Source organism: Centruroides sculpturatus, unplaced genomic scaffold, assembly GCF_000671375.1.
Source record: "Centruroides sculpturatus isolate CEXI.00-Female unplaced genomic scaffold, Cexi_2.0 scaffold1721, whole genome shotgun sequence".
Lineage (NCBI taxonomy): Eukaryota > Metazoa > Arthropoda > Arachnida > Scorpiones > Buthidae > Centruroides > Centruroides sculpturatus.
In genome coordinates this window covers 17802-41421 of record NW_019385976.1, presented here as the reverse complement: position 1 = coordinate 41421, position 23620 = coordinate 17802, and the positions used below count along the sequence as shown (strand labels likewise).

Genomic DNA, 23620 nt, shown 5'->3' with positions numbered 1-23620 from the left:
CTTTCGTAGTTTAATTGAAAATGATCGAACCTTCTTTCTGATCCTCATTATCAGCCCGTTCGAGTGACAGGAAAATCTGTTAGAACAATTGCTAGCTTTTTACTTTCTTACTAAAGGCGCATTAGATTTAACGAATTTTTTCACAGTAGAAAAAAATTCCTTCCTCTAATTATTCTGTTAAGTCGAGAGTTTGCCGTAATTTGCATTATTTTATTTTTTGATACAATTTACATTTATCTACTGAATGTATATTTAAAATTTTATACAAAATGCTACAGTAATACTATACAATTTTCTTACTATATTGTTCTATTTTTAATCTTTTATTTTACCAAAAATTTCACTCAGAAATTTGTAACAAGTACTGCACGAGGAACTAAACCGTCTAATTCAGTTTTTCTCAATTAGGGAACGATTAGTAACAATTTATATTTCGGGGCGGAGAAAAACAATTTTCTGGGAGATATAGTAAAACATTATATTAAGAATAATTACACATTTTATTCTTTATATAGTACAGTAATTGCAAATTAAACAAATAACACTTTACTAGTCCCTAGACTATTCAATGCAGTACAAATTTGGCGTTAGCCTTGGCCCTCGGTATCGGAATTTTGAAGTGAAGAGGACGATACTACGTAACGTTTTTATTGAAGGGGGCGATACTACGTTGAAGGAAGTGACGATTCGTTAGAGGTTGAAAAACACTGGTCTAATTATATCACGTGTGGTATAGTCGAACTCATGGACCGAAGCTTTTCTGTTTATAGTCCTACGACGTCGTCGCTTTCACCGCGGCGTCAGAGTGATTTTATGGTCAGGTGATTGTTTTTCTTCTATGATCTGGTGATATGACCCTTCTTAAAGATCCAATATACATTTTGTCCATCTCTCTAAGCACTATTGCTTGTAGTTGGTGAAATGGCGACGATCGACGACGACGATTTGTTGACGTTAGGCTTTGATTTGTTCGGCTGATTCCATTTTTTGCCTATTTGACAGAAATTTAATAAATAGACGGAAATGTAATGGATACCATCATATTCACAACGTTATAATTTCAATAAAATCGATTGAATTGTTATATTCTTACACCTATAAAACTCTATCAAACAGCTCTCTGTTTCGTAATTCCAGCGTAGCCAAGTAATTGCCGAAACCAGACAAAGATCAAAGTACAAACACATATTATAGACATATATATTATAGAGCGCGTTCCATCCGAAAAATTAACATGTTTGATCCGAGAGACTTCGAAGTAATCGCTAATTTACCTCGAAGGGGTGTAACTAACAATGACGTAGAGTCAATCGCCGCGCGATCGTTGTTCAAACGAATTTCTTTCCACGTCATTACCGATTAATTTATCGTTATATCTAATTGTTCGCCTCGAAATTAAAAGTCACGTTACCAACTGATTATTTCTTACTCATCATTACTGTTAACAACACAGCAATACGCCAAACCAGTTCGTTATATCCACGAAAAACCAGTCGATTAATAAACTTCGTTACGAGGGTCGAAGGACAAATTTCTTTTGATTTATATTTAATTTTTAAAATATTATATTATTATTTTATTTATAATTTATTCTTATTTTTAGCAGTACAGAATAAGCAACCAATGTAAAATTGACAATATTCAACAGTCACGAGATTCACTAAAGTTAACAAAAATAGTACGAAGAGTTAATAATTTTTTTCTTTACAGACAGTTGCCAAAATGGAAGAAACAACGGAAATAGGTGCAATATCGCCACGTGGTTGCACTTTAGTCACAAAATTGCCAGAAATAATGATTAATATATTTCAATACTTGAACGACGCAGAATTAGATGCATGCAGCCAAGTGTGTACCAAATGGAGAGATATCATCGAAGACATAATATATGACCGAGTAACAATGATCACAAGGGTAATTATTATAACAATATTTTGTTAATTAAAACTTATGTTTATATAATTGCTACATAAACGCTCAAAATTCCAAAATCAATTAACATAAATAATTTCAAAGTTAAGGAATTTAGTTTAAAAAATATTAATTACTAAAATGGCGGATTGTACTTTCTGATTTTGTTAGAATTTGTATAATTTGTGCGTAAAATTGTGTTTTGTCTTTCTGAATCTAAATATTTGTAGATTTCTCAGTCATCGATGGATTCAGTGCTGTTTCTTTCCTCAGAATTCGTTTCTCTACGTGAGATTGTTTTTCGTTTACCTACATTAAACCTCAATTTCGTCAATAGAGTAAAGGTGTGTGACTTATAATAGGAAATTTACACTATTTATCTGAGGATGTGTGGTTTTATGTAGTCAATGCAAATGACATAAAAAATATATAATGTGTTTTACAGCACAAAACCAGAATGAATTAAAACAATCTGTGTGAAAAATACTTTGTCTTGAATTGTTTTAACGTACAGTACGTAATAAGAAATCAGATTAGTGTCGTTCTCTAGTGTTGCGTTGCTTACTGCAGACGTGTAATAACTGTTTGAACATTTTGTATTTGTGTAATGTATCTAAGAACCATGAATGTAAGATTGCTTTCCTGTAATTTATGCTTAAGATTTCTATTGTTTGTACTGTACAATTGTCATAGAATGACTGAATGTATAATTTTTTTTTGGCCTCCATATACTTTCTAAGACAGCCTTTTTTGTTGTTTAAAGTTGTAATAATGTTTAACATTTTGAAAATGTTTAAAGAAACGTCGACAATTGATTATTCTTTTTAATTTCGTATTCGTTCAAGTATTAAGTTTGAACGTTGTCTTTTGAACAGTGAAGTAATGCTTTACATTTTCGACTTTGAAATCTTATCAATTAAACATATTTATTGTGTATTCATTTGTAGAAAAATTAGTTCAAAACTTACAACGAAATGCATATCTTTCTAGACACTTACTTGAATACATTTATACAAAGATACTTTTGGAATTATTGAATTGAAGTAAAATAATTTTTCATTAATTACATTATTTAAATAAATTTACATTTACTGTAAATATTCTGATTTATTTAAACAGAAAATTCCTCTGATTGCAATAAACTCCGTAGTCTGCGAATCGGAACAACTACGTCCCTACTTTGGGTTCGACGAACATTTTCAATACAATTGGTTCGTTTTCGGAGATGAACCTCAACGTAAGATTCACTCTACTTATAATCGTAACGAAATCGTGGAATCTATGTATACACGTGATACTTCTTCAAGTCGTAAATATATGGAATTTACGCATGCATTGTGTAGTAAGTAGCTGTAGTATGTAAGTTTGAAATTATTTATTAATCGTTAATAACGATTACGTCTTCGATTCCAGGAAATGCAGACACACACATTTTTCCTGCACATTATAAGTTCTCATCAATAGAAGAAACAACTGAAATACAAATATTAATGTTTCCAAACATTACGGGTTTTGATATTTTTAATTATCCGTTCGCATTCTTTGGAAACGAATCTATATTTTATGACAAGTCAGATTTAAAGAAGGAAATAAAGAATGTATGCCACAAAATGAATATTCCGGACGAAGAAATAAAATGTGTCATCTTCTACAAAGATTTTGCAGTGTATTCGTACCAAGACAAAACTAAACCTTCTATAAACTTTTCAATTCACAGAGATGTGGGCAGGCTAACAATATTTTATGGAGAGAGAGTGAATGCTTTTTCTGTTTATATTTACGAATTTAAGTCTGGTTATACGACAATCAAAGAGAAATTGGAAAGGCTGAAACATTCTGTACTCAAAATGGTAGAGAAGAGATGTTTCGCGTATATTTTCCATGAAGCATGTATAGAGTGCATCGATACAGCAACTCGAGCATTTAGAGAAGTGTTTCATCTAATGAATTATGTTACATATAACTTTTTACCCTTGTATTTATCAATCATTCCAAGCAAAAAGGAGTTTTTTCATGTAGAGGAGGACGATTTTATTCCCTGCACTACATTAATGGTTTTCGTGTGGTGGAAATAAATTTATTGTATTAAACTCGGTTTGTTAGAATTGGGCATTTAATTGTCTTTGATTCAGTGTATTGTTCTACACCAGAGGTTCCAATCCTATCTGCACGTGGGCCACACCGAATGTCTTAGTACTTTTCAATGGGCCGTTATAATCATTTTTCTTATTAAAAATGGGCAAATAACTACGTATGAATTTTACTGTGACCATAAAATTCTATAAACTGCAGAGTATGAAGTTACCGTTCTTTATTCTAATACCAATTTTCTAAACGCGATTAACATAATTGAAGTAGTTTTAGTTAAGTAATGTCAAATACAGTATATCAATATCTCAATTTTTTTAAAAATAATTTTTGGATAATTAGCCCAATTTTTGACAGTATCACACAATATTTTCGCGGTACCCGTCACAAGGTAAAGACACCATCAAAAGTACAGGTCTTTATATATTGATGTTTCGTATTACAAAAGAAAAGAAACATTAATTAACTTATTTACAGTAACTCAGAAACATCATAAGCCCTTATCTCTGGTAACTACTGTAATTGACAAAAAAATGTTCATTAATCTACAAAAATCTGCAGAAAAAGAAATAAGGAACTTAGAAGATGTTATTTCGAAAAAAATTCATTAAAGGAAAAGGCGAAAAAAATAAAAAAATTTAAATTGCACGAAACAGTTTCAGCCAAATATGAAAATCAATCGCGTAAAGGAATTCAAAATGAATTAGAACGTTTGTAAATTTAGNCTTTGTGCAAAGTATGTGAATTGAAATAGTAGGCACTTATTAATATTAATATATACTGTACTATAAATTAAATTTATTTTATTGTTATAACTAATAGCCAAGGATAAAATAAAAAGTTTTAAATATCAACTTTTTTCTACTTGGTTGTTGCGCGAGGCCCCTCCAAGAGCGAGGCCCCGGGCGATTGCCCTGCTCGCCACCCCCTAAGGCCGCCACTGACCGTTGAATATACAAACGTACGGTATATTAGAGATTACAGAACTCATTTAATAGTTATTTATATGTAACATATGCGTACAACTCATAAAAAATACAAAAAATAAGTTAAAATATAACTGACGGTGACGACTGGAATAAATAAGTGTTAAAGGGCAGCGTTTATGGTAGGCGCTTTTGGGCGTATTATAATTAATAATTTAATTTCTTTTCTGAAGTTTAACCACCAGGAGGTGTGAATATAGTACAGAAGTGGATGATTTAGTGTTTGTCGGTTTGCAGTGTTTATGATCGAAGCTTATCGGCAGGTAAGAATTATTGTTTGACAGGTAAGAATATTGGTATTATTCGTCATTGTCTGAAAGTAAGACCTATTGACCAGTAAGTCAGTAGGATAGTAGATGTAAGATTTTTCTCCGTGGTTAATTGGAGGAGACGAGGAATTTGGAGTTACTTCAGGGGGAACTTGATATTAAGGATGGGATATCTTTATTAATTCAACTAAATTTAAAGCAGAATACTAAATTGGAAAGAATGATTGCTAAAATCGACAGAATTTTTACCCGCGCAAAAAATTTGGACGAAACTATTGTTGATTTAGAAACTAGACTTGAGGATTTAGAGAAAAAAATTTGCATACGACACGGGAAAGGTTTTATCGGTTGATGGAACGGATCTGGAGTATAAATTGGCCAACTTAAGTCAGGAGCGATTTGAGTGTTTTTTTAAGGCGCAATAATTTAATAATTTCTGGATTACCTGAGTTGGAAAATGTTAACTTGCAGGTTAGAGATGTCGTATTGGAGTTTTTTCGAAATTAAGTTTCGTTCACGTTACTTTAGAGTGGTGCTATAGATTGGGTCAACAACAGAATGATAGAACAAGGTTGATTTATTGTAGTTTTTGACAAGTTATGTCTTTATAAAATCGTATTACCAGCTTAGAAGTATGAAGGAGTACATGGCGTGAGTTGATATTTGGCACAGAGTATTAGGTGTCTAAATCATTTGCGCATAAAAAAATCCAGACTCATAGGTGGTCAGGGGACCGAGAACCGAGTCAAAATAAAATAGAAAATGGCAATCCTCTTCTACAAACAAGAAAAACAGGCATTTCATCCCACCGAAGTCAGGTGGGGGAGAGTACCACTCACAGTCATTCTAAGAAGTGAACTCGGATCTTAGGACTGAACACGTAGTTTCTTCTATGTTAAATGAAATTTGTAATCTAATTTTGTAAATTTGGGAGTGCTTCAAATATGACGTTAAAACGGTTTTATGTCGTTACAAGTGTGTTTTTTTTAACATTATCTAGGATAGTAAAATTGTTGGACCGATTAAAATTTGACGTGTAGGGCAGAGGGCGCCACCGCGTGACCTTCGCCCTTTGACCTCACTTTGCTCCTAAACTGTAACGAGGAGAGATATTTTTTAACTTTATTTAGTTAACCTTTCAATTCGACAGCCGTGCCAATCTTGGATATATATTATATCTCGACACTATTGTAAATATCGCGTAGCCGATACAAATTAAATAAATTATTTGCGTGGATCATTTCTCAGTTAATTTTTACCGGCAGAACACGTCGTCGAGATTAATGTGCACATAACGGACAGATTTTAGCCACGCCACTAAAGACGTTATATTTTGGTTGTCGTTACATCCAATGACGTTATAATCGGGTTAAACTATATTATGTTTGTGCAAAATAAAAAAATAATTTCGGACGATGCAATAGCCATGATTATTTTTTTCAAAAACGGGGAATTTTTGTTACGCATTAACAAAAATTCAACCCTGGCCGTCGCGAAACGAAAAGAAATTTCGACATTGGATAGGGTATATCTGGATAGGTTAATTTCACCGAAAATGCATCGTGGTGTTAGTTATCTCGGTTAACCGCGTCGATCTTTCCACCATTAAAACACCAGGTGATTGTATTTTCTCACGTTACTACCGGACGAACTGTTATTTGCTGATAGAAATGCGTCTTGGCGGCGGTTGCCGCAAAAGATAAAATTCAACCAACGATTCATAGTCAGTCAGTATTAACGTTTGAGGTGTTGTATTATTTAATTAAATCCTCATTTTTAGATTGGTGCCGAAGGCCGGTTGGAACTTTTAATTTTTTGTGGTTTGATACAGATTATAGGTTGAGTATTGTTAGAAGAAATCAGGTGTTGAACAGGATGAGACGAGCGAAGTTTGGAAATAATGTAGCTGTGTGTAATTTTGTTAAATTGCGAATCACATTACGTTTTTTATGTACAGCTAAGAGAGAACTTTTTTAACAGAGGATTAATAAAAATTTGGCGTCAGCTGATAGTGAAGAGTTCTGGCGATTCATTACTTTTTTTGTTAAAAGAAAATATAGGGAGCTTCCAGATCTTGATTTGGTAGCTTATTTTTCAAGAAAATTTCACTCTAGAAAATATTTAACGGATATTTCTGTATATAACTGGTGTGTGAATTGGTAGGATGACGTGTTGGATAGGGAGATAACAGAACAGGAAATCAAAAAGTTTTAGTTACTATGAAAAACGATACTGCTCTAGGTATTTATAGTATACCGGTGGAACTATATAAGTACTTCCAGGCTTGATTAGATATATGGTAGATTTGTTTAATAATGTTTATTAATCAGGAATGATCCCATTGGATTGGAGTATATGTAAGATTATTCCTACATTTAAAAGGGGGCTTAGAGATTTACTTGATAATTATAGAGCAATTTCGTAACCACCGACAATTTCTAAAGGTTTTTGTAAAATTTTATGTAAGCGATTGGTAACTTGGTTGAATAAATTTGAAGTATTCTTGGATTTCCAGGTTAGATTCCGTCCGGTTTCTCGACATTGAATAATATTTTTTTGTTTTATATGCTTTAATTCAAAAGTCTTTAAAGAAGAAACGCGGTAAACTTTACGCTTTTTTCGTTAACTTGACATCGGTATTCTATTCTTTAGATAGACCTTTTTAGTGGGGACAGCTTTTGAGGATTGGTTTGAGTTATAAATTTGAAAATTTCTTGATTAAGTTATATAGCTACTAATACAGAGATACGTGTGTCTGGTAAGGGGGGGTACGTCTGATTTTTTTCACGTTAAAAGGAGTGAAACATAGTTGTGTATTGAGTCCAATATTGTTCAATTTATATCTAAATCTACTTCTAAGGAAATTTAGTGAGTCCGAATTAGTGGTCATTGATCTTTTCGGAACGGAGGTGAAAATCCTGACATACGCAAATAATTAGGTTGTTACGGCAAACTCGCCTATAAATCTGCAGAGTGTGATTGACTTTTTGGGATATATACTACAGGAGTTGAAACTTTCTGTTAATATTGATAAATCTAAAATAATGGTATTCCGAAATGCAGGAAACATTCTAAGAATGAAAATTGGTTTATACAAAATTGTAAAATAAAGATTGATGATATAATTATTTGGGTGTATTATTACAGTCTAATTGGCGTTTAAAGCATTTAAAGTTTATTCATAGTATAGTGAAAATTGGAACAGACGAGATTATTAAGGCTTGTGTATCTAGTAGATTGTTACGCTGGAAAGATAAATTAAAATCATTCGAGTCATTTATTCAGTGAGTAGTGTTATATGCAGGGCTGTGGAGTCGCGTAAAAATCTACCGATTCCGACATTTCCTTACCCTCCGACTTCGACTTTTCCTTATCATCCGACTCCGTTTCATATACATAACAAGTTGGTTATTAAAAGGGAGTCGGAGTCGGCGGATTTTTTGACGACTCCGGCTAAAACACGAAAACTCTCCGACTCCGACTCCACAGCCCTGGTTATATGGGTCAGAGATTTGTGGTTTTGATTAGAGAAAGATCATAATTTACAAATTAAACGTTTATACTCTTTAAAAGGATGGAGTCCATCGTATATTATATATTTGGAGTTCCAAAGGGTCCCTCTTTAGTTTAATATACAGTAATAAAAAATAATTTAAGATTATTTTTTATTACTGCAAACAGTCGGTTAATAATAATTTAGCAAACTCGGGAAGTTTACTAAATTATTATTAATATCTCAGTAGCGTGGTGAGATCGAATTGTGTCCTTGTTGCGAAATTTTGGCTATCGAAATGATCCTATAATGTTAAATGAAAGTGATGCCTCCGATATTTTAATGAGTTTAAAGGTACAGCTGCTAACTACGCTATAAATATAAGAAGTGGTATTTGGATATTTTTAATGAGTGGGGATCTGTAACCTATTTGAATACAGAAAGACCATTTTGCATTATACAATCAGTGTTATAGTACGTGCGATGTAATATGTTTAGAAGACTAATGGCTCCGTGTTTGGATCATTGTGAATTCTGTTGCACTCGTGTTAATTTTGATGCTTTTCATTTAGTAACTGAATGTAAGGCTCTGACTGTTATGAATTACAATTCAACTGTTTGCCATTAATTGACTTTATTGAGGATGTCTTTTTCTAATGTGATACTTTCTTTTTTAATTTTGTTCTTTTTGCTTATTATTGAAGGAGTTGAACTTTACTCAGGTTCAATGTCTCATACACCACCACCTTCACTTCTCTATAAAGCTTAGACTTCTTCTGATAAAAGTTGTCGATCTCCAAGCGAACCAACGTTGAAATCATCTCGACTAGACAACTATTTTGCATCGCAGGACATACCTTCTCAACTACCTCAGAAGATCGTGTTTTCTCGAGGAATGTTTTGATACTATTCTATCGAAACTGGAAAAATTATCATCGAAATTTGACTGGCTGTCTAATTTACATAAGGATTACGATGAACTTCTATCTTTCCTGGAAGGAGAAATTACCGAACTTTCTTCTTTTAAAAGTGTATGTATTATATTGTTAAAGAGAGAAATAAACCTAGCAATGAGAATATTGCCTTGGAATTGTCAAGGAACGCTGGACTTGACAGTAAATGACAGAGTTTATATATTGTAAAATTATAATTTAGTTGCTTTCACCGAGACTTGGTTAATTACTCTTATTTCTTTGTTGAACCCAGATTTGTTTTTATACAAACAACTTGCTAATAAACCAACTATCCCGGTCGTCCGTATGGCGGTCTCATTCTTGCACTTTGCCAAAAACTAGGTACTTCTGAATTATTGGTTATCTCCAACGATATAATAGTAATTAGACTTAATTTTAGAAAAAAAAAATAGTTGGTTCACTTAGTTATAGCTTGATAATTGTTTTGTTTATTTGAGAATAGATCTTTATGATGTACTGTTTGCTAAAATGGAAGACTTGTTGAGGAATTTCTCTGAGGATAACGGTTATTTTTGAATACATGAATGCTAGAATGGGCAAGGAACTGGATAATTTTTAAGCTGGCAGTAATACTAATGTTTTCAATTCCCGAAGATCTAATGATTTAATATTGAACCAAAGAAAAAAAAGAAAAAAAAGTTTTTTACAATTAAGTCGTACTGACTTGTTTTAAATGGTCGATGTGTTTTAGACTACCCGGCTAAATTTTCTTTTCTTTCGACAGTTGGTCTATCTATTACAGATATAATAACAGTAAATCTAAATTGGTTAGACAGATTACAGAAACTGGCTAAAAGCGAGGTATAACGTGCGTTATTGAACAATGGTTTATATCATTCTTCCAGTTTCATCCACGTAATAACGATCTGATTGATTTCTATCTTCACTTGTAGTTGTTAAACTATTATGAAACATTACATCCGTCTTTCTATAAATTGATTCTCTGATTTTTAAGAAAGTTTTGATTTTTTTTTTTTTTGTTCAATGTGGCAGCAAGAATAATAATGTATGGTTCTATTTATTTTTTTTCAAAAATATCCGGTGTGTAATCTAGTTTTTTATAAATTATCTGTTTTAGATATTGTTTGTTTTCTAGAATGATTGTGAAACCAATTGTCAATAATTGTGTTGGGATAGTTGTTTTCTGTAATGTGAGGTGTATATGTTAATTTTCCAAGTTTTGGTTTGTTATATCACTTGTACGTAATTTAATTTTGTTTGTGTACATATTAAACATATTTTTTTCTATATACACGGTCGTACTGGAATAGTAATTGATGATCTTTTCGACGTCTCACAGCTTAATGTCCTTTTTGAAAGTGATAAAATTATCAAATCTTTGTGACTAAACGTTCAACACAACGTTATACTCATTCTCTATTTCAAAGCATATATTTTCTTGAATATTATTGGCTTAGTGAAGTATCAGTTGAGGATCGAGTAATTTCATGTTGCAAATAAGTTTCGTGCTGTTTCGTGCTAAGCTTTAAACGCGATGTATAATAATGGTAATAAGAATGCTAATTATACGGGAAAATAATAGAATAAATTTGTTACACATTAATATAGAAAAAACTAACTTGTGTACTTGCATTGCTTAGCGCCAGTGCTATCTTATCTACTCGGCTATCGCCATTACGAGTGGAACTTCAGAAGATTTATAAGTTAAACAAGCAATTTTTACAGGCACGTTTACCGGAAACGTTTGAGAAGAGGGTCTTATTATTTAGACAAGGAGCTGTTTGTGTTTAGAGCTACACGTTCACCAAGTTTCGTTCGAATCGGAAACCTGAACGGCTGACTCTTTTCTTGTAAGTTTTTTTTTTATTTCTCAAAAAGACACTGTGGCCAGTTTGGCCTTTTACAAGTAACTTAAATTAAAATCAACAAAACCAACAGAAAAGAATAAGTAAAACAAAAACAGAACGCGAGCTGAGAAAGAAAAATGCATTTACACCACCACCTTCACTTCTCTATAAAGCTTAGACTTTTTCTGATAAACGTTGTCGATATCCAAGCGAACCAACGTTGAAATCATCTCGACTAGACAACTATTTTGCATCGCAGGACATACCTTCTCAACTACCTCAGAAGATCGTGTTTTCTCGNTCTTGTAAGTTTTTTTTTTATTTCTCAAAAAGACACTGTGGCCAGTTTGGCCTTTTACAAGTATCTTAAATTAAAATCAACAAAACCAACAGAAAAGAATAAGTAAAACAAAAACAGAACGCGAGCTGAGAAAGAAAAATGCATTCTTCTTCATCAAGTTCAAAAATTAATTGAGAACAAATATCACTGTGTTTTAAAGTTTTTTTCCTTTTTACATTCTTTTTGAAGATTTCATAACTTAATATGTAACAAGTTATGTAAATCGTTGCACAGACTATTCCAATAGAAGATTAATTGAAAGATGGTGCAGATCTCCCCACCTCTAGTTTAACAATTGGGAGACTATATCCACGAATTCTACGAGTATCTCGTGTTGATCTGCAACATTCTCCTATACCAATTCCGAGGAAGCTGTTTTCCTTCTTGCCTTTTATATATTTGAAACCCTCCAACAGAATCTGTTTCTTATAAATTTCACTAATCCTATTAATATCATCGGTACGATAGTGCTCAGATACTGATTCCATAAAGTTTAAATTATAAATTGAACGCATGTAACGATTTTGTGCCATCTGAAGTTTATTAACGGCGTATAGAGATGCGGTTCCCCATATAGCAGTACCATATCTTATTTTAGATTCAATGCAAGTGTGGTACAGCCATTTCAAGAGTGATGTACTTAAAAAAGCTTGAATTTTCTTATTTATCCCAGTATACTTTGCCAGGGAAAGTGCAACATCATCTATATGTTTATTCCAGCGCAGATTGTCATCAAAAGTTACTCCCAAAAACTTAATAGCATTTACTTTTTCTACGTTATAATCAGTTATTTCAATTTTTAGGTGATGTGGATTGATTATTTTATTCCTATTTGCAAAGCGGAGGAATTTAGTTTTATTTTTGTTAATTACCAATCCATTGTTTTCCATATAACTATTTAAAGTTTTTAAAATGTGATTTAAATTCTTCTGAAGAATTATAACGTTCGTATGAGAATAAGTTATCACTAGATCGTCAGCGTACATCAGTATATTCTCTTTTGGTATATAGTTAAACAAATCATATATATATTGAAAAGCGGCTGACCCAAGATTGAACCTCGAGGAACGCCCTTATTTGGCCTGAAAGAGCTAGAGATAATCTGTCCAATTTTTACAAAGTAAATTCTGTTTGACAAGTATGATTTTATCCAGCTTAGAGGAGTCCCTCTTAGACCAACAGTTTGCAATTTTTTATACAAAAGTTCATGATTTAAGCTATCAAATGCCTTTGAAAGGTCCACAAAAACTGATATTGCTACTTTTGATTTGTCAAGTTGTGACGTTATTGATTGTTTCAAATGCAACAAAGCATCTACCGTCGAAAATCCTCGTTTATAAGCGTATTTGTTTCTGTGAATAACCTGGAATCTGTCTGTAAAAGTTGAAAATCTCTTGTAGAAAATCATCTCGAAAATTTTAGTCAACACCGTCAATATTATTATGGGACGATAATTTTCAATCTCACTTTTTGATCCTTTATTTTTATATAATGGCATAACTAAGTTTTGATTTAGTTTTTCCGGAAAGTAACCATTTTCAAAAGATTTATTTATCAGATGCGATAATGGTTGAGCTAAGATATCAGATATGTGTTTTAAGATTTCAATATTTAAGAAACTGATGTCCGGAATGCTTTTTCAAACCCTCTATAGTAGTATAGACTTCTAAGGCTGTTGTTTCCAAAAGAAAAGTATTAGAAATATTAATACTTATTCTTTGTTCTGGTTTCCAGAAGTCGGAAGGATATTTAACATTAGAAAACAGAAAACTGTAATAGTTTTTCTCTTCCTTACGGATATTTTTTCTGATTTGTTTATTCAAGGTATATATACCCTCTAAGTATTTGTTTCGTTCTTCGAAAGTCGTCCAATTTTTATTTTTGACTGTTTTAAGTTTTCTTTCGTTTAATTAATGTGAGCGTGTGTTCAGATATAAAATTCTTTAAGAATTCTTTCCTGCTAATTTTATTTTTTTTCACATACTTTTTAGTCGGAAGATATTTATCAATAAAAACGAGTAAGATGGTGTATAAATAGTCAGTTAATTGGTCAGTTGTCAAACTTGAAGTATAATAATAACTCCAGGAGTAACAAGACGACAAAGCATAACGTAAACGGCAAATCGGGAATTATTGATTTTACGGTAATTGCTTTGTTCTTTATTCCCGTATCAAGGTCTTTTTCGGGGGTAAAGACGATGATAAGTAGATGGTCAGATATCAAATTTTGACGTATTAAAAATTCACACGCGCTATCGTTTGTTAGACCAAAGTCTGTCAAAGAATGAGTACTGTATTTTTCCCGTTATAAATATGGGTTAGTGTGCTTTGATAGTGGATCTCTTAACAATGCTTTAAGATGAAGATATTGGTAGACTTTACCTGGGTACACCTGCTTGATCATGGGACTGCAAAGAGCTAACAGGAGTGTCGCCGCAGCTAGTATGAACTGTAAATGAACTGCATACCACACTCTTGTTTTGAACGGCCTCTACCTTTTACATAGCCTGTGCCTGACAATATTTGAACTGAGAATATTCCGCATCTTTTTCGACAATGGTGAACTATCCTACACGAATTATAGGTGTTACTTGTGTGCTTTCTAAGTCCTGCTTGTACATCTTTTGCTGGGAACTAACGAGACAGTTGCAGCAGCAGCTAATTTGAACTATTAAATGGACTGCATACTACACTCGTGTTTTCTTGGCCATTATCTCTACTCAGGTAATTCAACTCGCGGGTGATTTGTATTTTTTATGAATCTTTGACGTGAATGTGATTGTTCCAGATAGCATTTAATATGCTCACGCGGGTATTATATTATATTTTTACATGAATTCTTCTTCATGAAATAGACTGTACCTGATAGCATTTGCTCATGCGTATATTAGATTTATAATCTTCAAGCACACGATTACGCACATAATGTTTGTACGTACGTATTATTTGTACTTGCGGTTTTGTTTTGTTTTTTTTTTGTTCTTGTTATTTATTTATATGTACGCGTGTAATATTTATATATATTATTTGTACACGCATTTAATTATTTGTTATATTCATTTCAATTAAAAAGATGTATTTCATCTATGTAATATATTGTAAATATTTTGTATATACCCGGTTATGCTATAGCGGCACCAGGAATATACTGCAAGGTATATTATTTAATAAAAATAATCTGGATCTAATCTGCATTTTTTCCATATCTAATTGGTTGATTCAAATCAGCCAGAATTGTTAAATTTTCAGCAAAGCAAAGATTTACCAGTTAATAAATTATTCTTATCTTTACAGAGAATTTCCAAAATGGCAGAAATCACCCTTGAAACAACAACGGAAATAGACGCAATATCGTCAAGTGGCTGCACTTTAATCACAGAATTGCCAGAAATAATTATGATTAATATATTTGGATACTTAAAAGGTGCAGAATTAGATTTATGCAGCCGAGTGTGTACTCAATGGAGAGATATCATCGACAACATAATGCATCGCCAAGTAACAACGTTTACAAGGGTAATTGTTATAACATTATTTTGTTGATTTAATCTTATGATTATATAAATGCTACAAACGCTCAAAATTCCAAAATCGATTAACATAAATCATTTCTAAGTTACGGAATTCGGTTTAGAAAATTTTAATTACTGAAATGGCTTTTTGATTGTTAGTTTGCATGATTTGTGTGTGAAACTGTGTTTTCTCTTTTTGAATCTAAACATTTGTAGATTACTCAGTCATTCATGTGATTCAGTGCTGTGTCTTTCCTTGGAGTTCGTTTCTCTACGTGAGGTGTTTTTTTTTTCATTTGTCAATTTTGTCAATAGGTAATACTACGTTCACACACAATCCACGACTCCCTTCGATCTCGATTTACCTACAATTTGGATTGTAACTGTCACCAGACGAACGTCAAGCTGTTCGCACAGGCAGTCCACTCAAGTAGAACCCGGCTATTACACGCAATGATAAAACTGATGTAACTACGCGATTAGTCACGAACACCAACAAACAAAATGGACGTTTTGGTTAGAAATAAATACTTTTTCTTGCCGTACATCTAATAATACACAGATGTCATCGTCTCTCCAGATGTCTTTTTTATTTCTCTGTCGATAGCCCGACACGTGTTCCGCAGCCATCTTGCATTTTCTCGCGCGCGTAGGATTGTGGGATCTTTCTTATGACTGGATCTAGTTTCGAGAACTCTCTCCAGTCGATCGCTATTGAACCTCGTTTCAGTCGAGATTGAAACGGTCGAGAGAGGTCGCACCAAGGGATAGTCGCCGACCTTGGTCACAATCTAGATTGACATACTCGGTGCGAACGGGGTATAACGGTGTGTAAGTTTAACTACGCTATTTAGATTGTCCTTGTGAGGATGTTGGATTTTATGTATTTAACGCAAATGACGTACAATATATAGGCTATATATATTATATTGCTTTGTGGTGTTTTTAAAAAGGTTTGCTATAAATTCATATTTTGTGTTATTATTATTATTTGCCTAATGAGCTTTTAAGAGCACAAAACCAAAATGAATTTAAACAGTCTATCTGAAAAATACCTCGTCTTCAATTGTTTAACGTACTTAAGAAATGTGAGATGATGTGTCATTTTCCACTGTTGCATTGTTTTTTTTTTCAGATGTGTAATAACTGTTAGAATATTTTGTATTTCTGTAACGTTTTGTATTTTTGTAAAAACCGTAAATGCATGATAGTGTCGAATGCTTTCTAGTAATCTATGCTTAAGATTTCTATTGTTTGTATTATACAATTGTCATAGAATGACTGAATGTACGAGTACAGGTAATTGTTCTTTGGTGTCCATACATCAATGACTTCTAGGACAGCTTTTTTGTTGTTTAAAATTATAATAATAATCTTCATTTTGAAAATGTTTAGAGAAACGTCGATAATTGACTATTCTTTTCAGTTTCCTATTCGTTAGAATTTTAACTTTAAACATTGTTTTTTGAAGAGGAAAGCTTTAAACTTATAACTTTTTCATTGAAATCCTATCAATTAAACATNTTTGTATTCATATCAATTGTATATATTATATTATCCTTAATATAGTAATCATCTCTTATTAATATTTTATTTTTAGTAGTTTTTTCCACTTTAATTTGATCCTGTAGTTTTTTTCTTCTAATTCTTGATCTAATACACAAATCCGTTGTAATTATTATTTTTTTCTCGGTTTCATTAACAATTTTTGGTTTCAAAGTCCAAAATCTTTTGAGAACTAAATTTCTATCTTTTACAGATTCCAGAATTACTTTTATTATTAGGTTATTCTTACTATTTTTAAGTTGAACTAGTCCTTCAATTTCTATATTTTTTAGACCTAATTCTTCGTTAATAAATTGTTTGATTTCTTGAACAACGTTCCATGTTTTAACCGGAAAATTAAAAATTATTATATTCTTATTTGTAGTCTCATTTACCAATTTATCAAATTCGAATTCTAACACACCTTTTATCTTTTCGTTATTTTTATAATTTTCTTCTAATTTTTGTATCTTGTAACCAATTATCTTCATTTCTTCTTTATAACTATTATTTTCTTCTTTTATCTTATTAACTTCAGCTTTTATTGATTGAATTTCTAAGTTTAACTGGCAAAATTTTTACTGAATTAATTCATATATAGATCTTAATGTATATTGTGAATCGTCAATACCTTGTTTTTCGATTTCTCTTGCCGGTTTAAAATAATCCTGAATTTTCGAATTTCTAAGTTACGGAATTCGGTTTAGAAAATTTTAATTACTGAAATGGCTTTTTGATTGTTAGTTTGCATGATTTGTGTGTGAAACTGTGTTTTCTCTTTTTGAATCTAAACATTTGTAGATTTCTCAGTCTTTGATGGATTCAGTGCTGTGTCTGGATGATGGATCTAGTGCTGTGACCGTAGGGTCGGTGTCTTGTCGACACCACGTCAGGATGTGACACCACCGAGTCTCTCAGGACTCGGAAATCGCGACTTTACGTCACGCGAGCGAATAGATTTGGAGTAGAGGTGAGGAGAGTGACGAGGAAGTGACTCACTCGGATTCCATATTAACTAAAAATAACAATTTTAATAATAATCAAAGAAAATACAAATATATTCGATTTTTGTCATAGTCCTCTAATTATACTAGGCCGTTCGAGAGAGAGAGTTTACCAACGAATCGCGGGTTGATAAATACCTTTCTTCTGGGTCGAAGATCTGTTGTAAGATGACACCACCGATATCTAAATGGTTCTGGGTCTCGTCCGTTAACAGGAGCACGGAGGTGTGGAGGCACGAAAGTGGGGATGATATCCTTAAAGAGGCACGATCTTTGTCACGGCTTTAATGCAGGAGTCGTGGTCACGGTGCTAATCCTTGAGGACGACTTTGGAAGACGACTGACCTCGGGTGTTTTTTCCGTTTTCTCTTGTTATTCCTCTTGGGGTTTTTTCCATGAGATCAGGTGGTTGTTGTTAAGGGTCTGGCGTCCAATATGGGCACTCTATCGAAAGTTCCGGGTGACACATTACTGACTAGCTGGATCCTCCTCAACAAGGAACCAACTCCGTGGGAAATAATCTTTATGGCTTTTAGCCTAACTTGATAAAACGCTAGAATTTAGATGATTGAATTTCCCAATAATTAAAATTTAAAATAACACTTTATTGTTGGTCTGTTCGTTCCTCACAGGTAGATGGTCAGATATCAAATTTTGATGTATTAAAAATTCACACGCGCTATCGTTTGTTAGACCAAAGTCTATCAAAGAATGAGTATTTTTTCCGTATCCAGTTGGTTGATTCAAATCAGCCAGAATTGTTAAATTTTCAGCAATGCAAAGATTTACCAGTTAATAAATTATTCTTATCTTTACAGAGAATTTCCAAAATGGCAGAAATTACCCTTGAAACAACAACGGAAATAGACGCAATATCGTCAAGTGGCTGCACTTTAATCACAGAGTTGCCAGAAACAATTATGATTAACATATTTGAATACTTAAAAGGTGCAGAATTAGATTTATGTAGCCGAGTGTGTACTCTATGGAAAGATATCATTGACAACATAATGCATCGCCGAGTAACAACGTTTACAAGGGTAATTATCATAGCATTATTTTGTTGATTTAATCCTATGATTATATAAATGCTACAAACGCTCAAAATTCCAAAATCGATTAACATAAATCATTTCTAAGTTAGAATAGAATAGAGTAGAATGTTTCTTAACGTAATAGGCAATAGCCTGTTACAAGGGGGATGTTTATACAATTATTAGAACTTTACATAAATTAACTTTTCGATGAGCATTCGCCTTCCGTCTGTTACAATCAGGGTGGTTGGATTTCACAATTTTTTGATTATCTACACAGATTTATTTCTACATCTAATTATATTTTAACGTATACATCACATTCAGTATGTACCTTTTTACCCGTTTTAAATACACTTCAAATTTATTCATTATTCCGTATACAATATCTCAATGTTTTTACATTACATAGATCTTATTTTCGTTATTAAATTTATATTTATGATAGCTACTTTAACATAGTAGATTAATTTATTCTTATTTCTTCATTTTTTGCTTTACTAAATACTATGATCAAGTGTTTATTAATTATTAACTTTGACTGTCACTTCAAATTATCATACAGGTTACCGTAGAACCAATTATTATGTTAGGGTCTATAAATTTCTTTAGTAAGACTTTATAATTTTTTCGCAAAGACCCTATATATATTTTTCCAAAACCCTATTGGACAGATTTTTTTTTTTTTTGTTAGACTCTCTCATATTTTTACTACCATTACATTACTAACATTTTTTCCTTTACTTTTACTTTACTATTTTCCAGTTTTACTAAGCTTTTATTACAATTGTTTTCAATTACTGTTTTCTTATTAGAGGAATATAAACTTAATTCGGTATGATTCTCTTGTCAGTCCTGTTCTTTTTAATCGTCTGTGTATTTCTAAGAGAACAATCCATTTGAAGAATCTTGTTTGTATTCATATCAATTGTATATATTATATTATCCTTAATATAGTAATCATCTCTTATTAATATTTTATTTTTAGTAGTTTTTTCCACTTTAATTTGATCCTGTAGTTTTTTTCTTCTAATTCTTGATCTAATACACAAATCCGTTGTAATTATTATTTTTTTCTCGGTTTCATTAACAATTTTTGGTTTCAAAGTCCAAAATCTTTTGAGAACTAAATTTCTATCTTTTACAGATTCCAGAATTACTTTTATTATTAGGTTATTCTTACTATTTTTAAGTTGAACTAGTCCTTCAATTTCTATATTTTTTAGACCTAATTCTTCGTTAATAAATTGTTTGATTTCTTGATCAACGTTCCATGTTTTAACCGGAAAATTAAAAATTATTATATTCTTATTTATAGTCTCATTTACCAATTTATCAAATTCGAATTCCAACATACCTTTTATCTTTTCGTTATTTTTATAATTTTCTTCTAATTTTTGTATCTTGTAACCAATTATCTTCATCTCTTCTTTATAACTATTATTTTCTTCTTTTATCTTATTAACTTCAGCTTTTATTGATTGAATTTCTAAGTTTAACTGGCAAAATTTTTACTGAATTAATTCATATATAGATCTTAATGTATATTGTGAATCGTCAATACCTTGTTTTTCGATTTCTCTTGCCGGTTTAAAATAATCCTGAATTTTCGAATTTCTAAGTTACGGAATTCGGTTTAGAAAATTTTAATTACTGAAATGGCTTTTTGATTGTTAGTTTGCATGATTTGTGTGTGAAACTGTGTTTTCTCTTTTTGAATCTAAACATTTGTAGATTACTCAGTCATTCATGTGATTCAGTGCTGTGTCTTTCCTTGGAGTTCGTTTCTCTACGTGAGGTGTTTTTTTTTTCATTTGTCAATTTTGTCAATAGGTAATACTACGTTCACACACAATCCACGACTCCCTTCGATCTCGATTTACCTACAATTTGAATTGTAACTGTCACCAGACGAACGTCAAGCTGTTCGCACAGGCAGTCCACTCAAGTAGAACCCGGCTATTACACGCAATGATAAAACTGATGTAACTACGCGATTAGTCACGAACACCAACAAACAAAATGGACGTTTTGGTTAGAAATAAATACTTTTTCTTGCCGTACATCTAATAATACACAGATGTCATCGTCTCTCCAGATGTCTTTTTTATTTCTCTGTCGATAGCCCGACACGTGTTCCGCAGCCATCTTGCATTTTCTCGCGCGCGTGGGATTGTGGGATCTTTCTTATGACTGGATCTAGTTTCGAGAACTCTCTCCAGTCGATCGCTATTGAACCTCGTTTCAGTCGAGATTGAAACGGTCGAGAGAGGTCGCACCAAGGGATAGTCGCCGACCTTGGTCACAATCTAGATTGACATACTCGGTGCGAACGGGGTATAACGGTGTGTAAGTTTAACTACGCTATTTAGATTGTCCTTGTGAGGATGTTGGGTTTTATGTATTTAACGCAAATGACGTACAATATATAGGCTATATATATTATATTGCTTTGTGGTGTTTTTAAAAAGGTTTGCTATAAATTCATATTTTGTGTTATTATTATTATTTGCCTAATGAGCTTTTAAGAGCACAAAACCAAAATGAATTTAAACAGTCTATCTGAAAAATACCTCGTCTTCAATTGTTTAACGTACTTAAGAAATGTGAGATGATGTGTCATTTTCCACTGTTGCATTGTTTTTTTTTTTCAGATGTGTAATAACTGTTAGAATATTTTGTATTTCTGTAACGTTTTGTATTTTTGTAAGAACCGTAAATGCATGATAGTGTCGAATGCTTTCTAGTAATCTATGCTTAAGATTTCTATTGTTTGTATTATACAATTGTCATAGAATGACTGAATGTACGAGTACAGGTAATTGTTCTTTGGTGTCCATACATCAATGACTTCTAGGACAGCTTTTTTGTTGTTTAAAATTATAATAATAATCTTCATTTTGAAAATGTTTAGAGAAACGTCGATAATTGACTATTCTTTTCAGTTTCCTATTCGTTAGAATTTTAACTTTAAACATTGTTTTTTGAAGAGGAAAGCTTTAAACTTATAACTTTTTCATTGAAATCCTATCAATTAAACATATTTATTGTGTATTTTATTTGTATTTCAAAACTTACTTCAACAAACTGCAGAATCTTTTTAGACAATAACTTGTAACTTTGTGTAAAAATGTATTCATTTTAAATTATTCTATTGCAGTAAAATAAGTTTTCATTAATTGTATTATCTAAATAAATTTTACATTTGCTGTAAATATTCTGATTTATTTAAACAGAGAATTCCTCTTAGTGTAATAAAAAACGCAATTAACGTGAACGACTCGGAAAAACTACGTCGCTACGTTGGGTTCGAAGATCATTTTCAATACATTTGGTTCGTTTTAGAAGATGAACATGAATATGGACCTAGAACTCTGTCTACGTATCTTAATAAATTCGGAGAAATTACATATACTTTTATTTCATATCATAAATATTTGAATTTTATGGAGAAAGTCTATCGTAAGTAGCTGTACTATGTAAGTTTGAAATTATTAAACAATTGTTAATAACAATCTCGTTTTTAATTCCAGGAGTAAATCGCACATGCAGTTTCTTTAGAGATTATAGGTTGTCATCAATAGCAAAAATACAAATATCAATGTTTCCAAACATTCCAGGTGTTAATATTATTAATCATTCGTTGGACCGCTTTATATTCCGATCTGAATTTTATGAGTTAACAGATTTTATGAAGAAAATAAAGAAGGAATACCGCAAAATAAACATCCGTCACGTACGAAAAAAATGTGTCATCATCTACGAAGATTTTGCCTTAAGGAAAATGATAGACAAAAAGGTTCATTACCCGATCGACACCGATACATACATGTTCACAATATTTCATGGGGAGAGAGTGAATGCTTTTGCTCTTCGTATTGATGTATCTGAAATTATTCCTACAATAAAAAAGAAATTGGAACGGTTGAAATATTCTAAACCCAGAATGGTACAGAAGAGATGTTTCCTGTATATTTTCAATAATGGGTATGTACAGTCCACCGATAAAGAAATTCGAGCAATTAAGGAAGTGTTTCCTCTAATAAACTACGTTGCTGTTAACGTTTTACCCTTATATATATCAGTCGCAGGAGATGTCGACTATTTTCGTCGAAAGATCGATCTTGAGATCGACCCTCTATTTGATATAATGGTTTTTGTATGGTGGGAATAAATGTATTGCATTAAACTAGTTTTGAATAAAATTGGGCATTTAACTGTCTTTGATTGAGAGTATTGTTCTACACAGGAGTTTTAATCTTATCTCCACCAGGGCCACACTGAATGTTTTAGTACTTTTCAATGGGCGGTTATAATCCACTTTTCTTAATATAAATGAATAAATAACTACATACGTGTCTTGAGAAAGCAAAATGTTTTAAACTGCAGAGTATGAAATTACGGTGTTTTATTGTAATACCAATTATCTGATCGCGATTAATATAATTTAATTAATTTTAGTTAACGTAAAATATTCCGGATTTTCTGAGGTTTTCTTTGAATAATTAGCCCAATATTTGGCAGAATTGCTATTTTTCCGCGGTGCTTGGAATCATTCCTGCAATCGCCTCCTAATTTATTTGAAATTAGTGCACGTGACGTCACTAAACAGACCATCAAAAGGACAGGTATTTATATATTGTTTCGTCTTAACCA

The 23620-nt window shown here is 32.1% G+C and overlaps 3 protein-coding genes across 6 annotated transcripts; 2 read left to right on the top strand and 1 right to left on the bottom strand.

Moving 5' to 3' along the window:
- Positions 1-1449: 1449 nt before the first annotated feature.
- On the top strand, positions 1450-3999 carry LOC111612900. Its single transcript, XM_023354188.1, has 3 exons — positions 1450-1914; positions 3031-3253; positions 3325-3999. Exons 1-3 carry the CDS (start codon positions 1723-1725, stop codon positions 3984-3986), a joined length of 1077 nt encoding a protein of 358 aa, XP_023209956.1. The 5' UTR covers positions 1450-1722; the 3' UTR covers positions 3987-3999.
- Positions 4000-5109: 1110 nt separating this feature from the next.
- On the top strand, positions 5110-23180 carry LOC111612894. Of its 4 annotated transcripts, XM_023354182.1 has the most exons (5): positions 5230-5248; positions 11408-11532; positions 15164-15385; positions 22201-22426; positions 22498-23180. In XM_023354182.1, the coding sequence occupies exons 3-5, from the start codon at positions 15176-15178 to the stop codon at positions 23136-23138; spliced, it is 1077 nt and encodes a 358-aa protein (XP_023209950.1). In that variant the 5' UTR covers positions 5230-5248; positions 11408-11532; positions 15164-15175; the 3' UTR covers positions 23139-23180. The 4 variants fall into 4 exon arrangements, with proteins under 4 accessions (XP_023209947.1, XP_023209949.1, XP_023209950.1 ...); XM_023354179.1 differs by lacking the exon at positions 11408-11532 and having other exon boundaries at positions 5110-5248; XM_023354181.1 differs by lacking the exon at positions 11408-11532 and having other exon boundaries at positions 5188-5269.
- On the bottom strand, positions 19674-20519 carry LOC111612896. The gene is made up of 2 exons (XM_023354183.1): positions 20322-20519; positions 19674-20222 (listed from the first exon to the last, which is right to left on the bottom strand). The coding sequence occupies exons 1-2, from the start codon at positions 20386-20388 to the stop codon at positions 19792-19794; spliced, it is 498 nt and encodes a 165-aa protein (XP_023209951.1). The 5' UTR covers positions 20389-20519; the 3' UTR covers positions 19674-19791.
- Positions 23181-23620: the final 440 nt, after the last annotated feature.

Excerpts from the sequence above, each read along its gene's own strand:
- LOC111612900 (XM_023354188.1), top strand. The coding sequence starts at position 1,723 with ATGGAAGAAACAACGGAAATAGGTGCAATATCGCCACGTGGTTGCACT. Across the intron at positions 1,915-3,030 it reads GAGTAACAATGATCACAAGG|AAAATTCCTCTGATTGCAAT; the intron begins GTAATTATTATA and ends TTATTTAAACAG. Across the intron at positions 3,254-3,324 it reads ATTTACGCATGCATTGTGTA|GAAATGCAGACACACACATT; the intron begins GTAAGTAGCTGT and ends CTTCGATTCCAG.
- LOC111612894 (XM_023354179.1), top strand. The coding sequence starts at position 5,228 with ATGATCGAAGCTTATCGGCAG. Across the intron at positions 5,249-15,163 it reads TGATCGAAGCTTATCGGCAG|AGAATTTCCAAAATGGCAGA; the intron begins GTAAGAATTATT and ends TTATCTTTACAG. Across the intron at positions 15,386-22,200 it reads AAGTAACAACGTTTACAAGG|AGAATTCCTCTTAGTGTAAT; the intron begins GTAATTGTTATA and ends TTATTTAAACAG.
- LOC111612896 (XM_023354183.1), bottom strand. The coding sequence starts at position 20,388 with ATGAAGATAATTGGTTACAAGATACAAAAATTAGAAGAAAATTATAAA. Across the intron at positions 20,223-20,321 it reads AAATAACGAAAAGATAAAAG|AAATCAAACAATTTATTAAC; the intron begins GTATGTTGGAAT and ends ACGTTGATCAAG.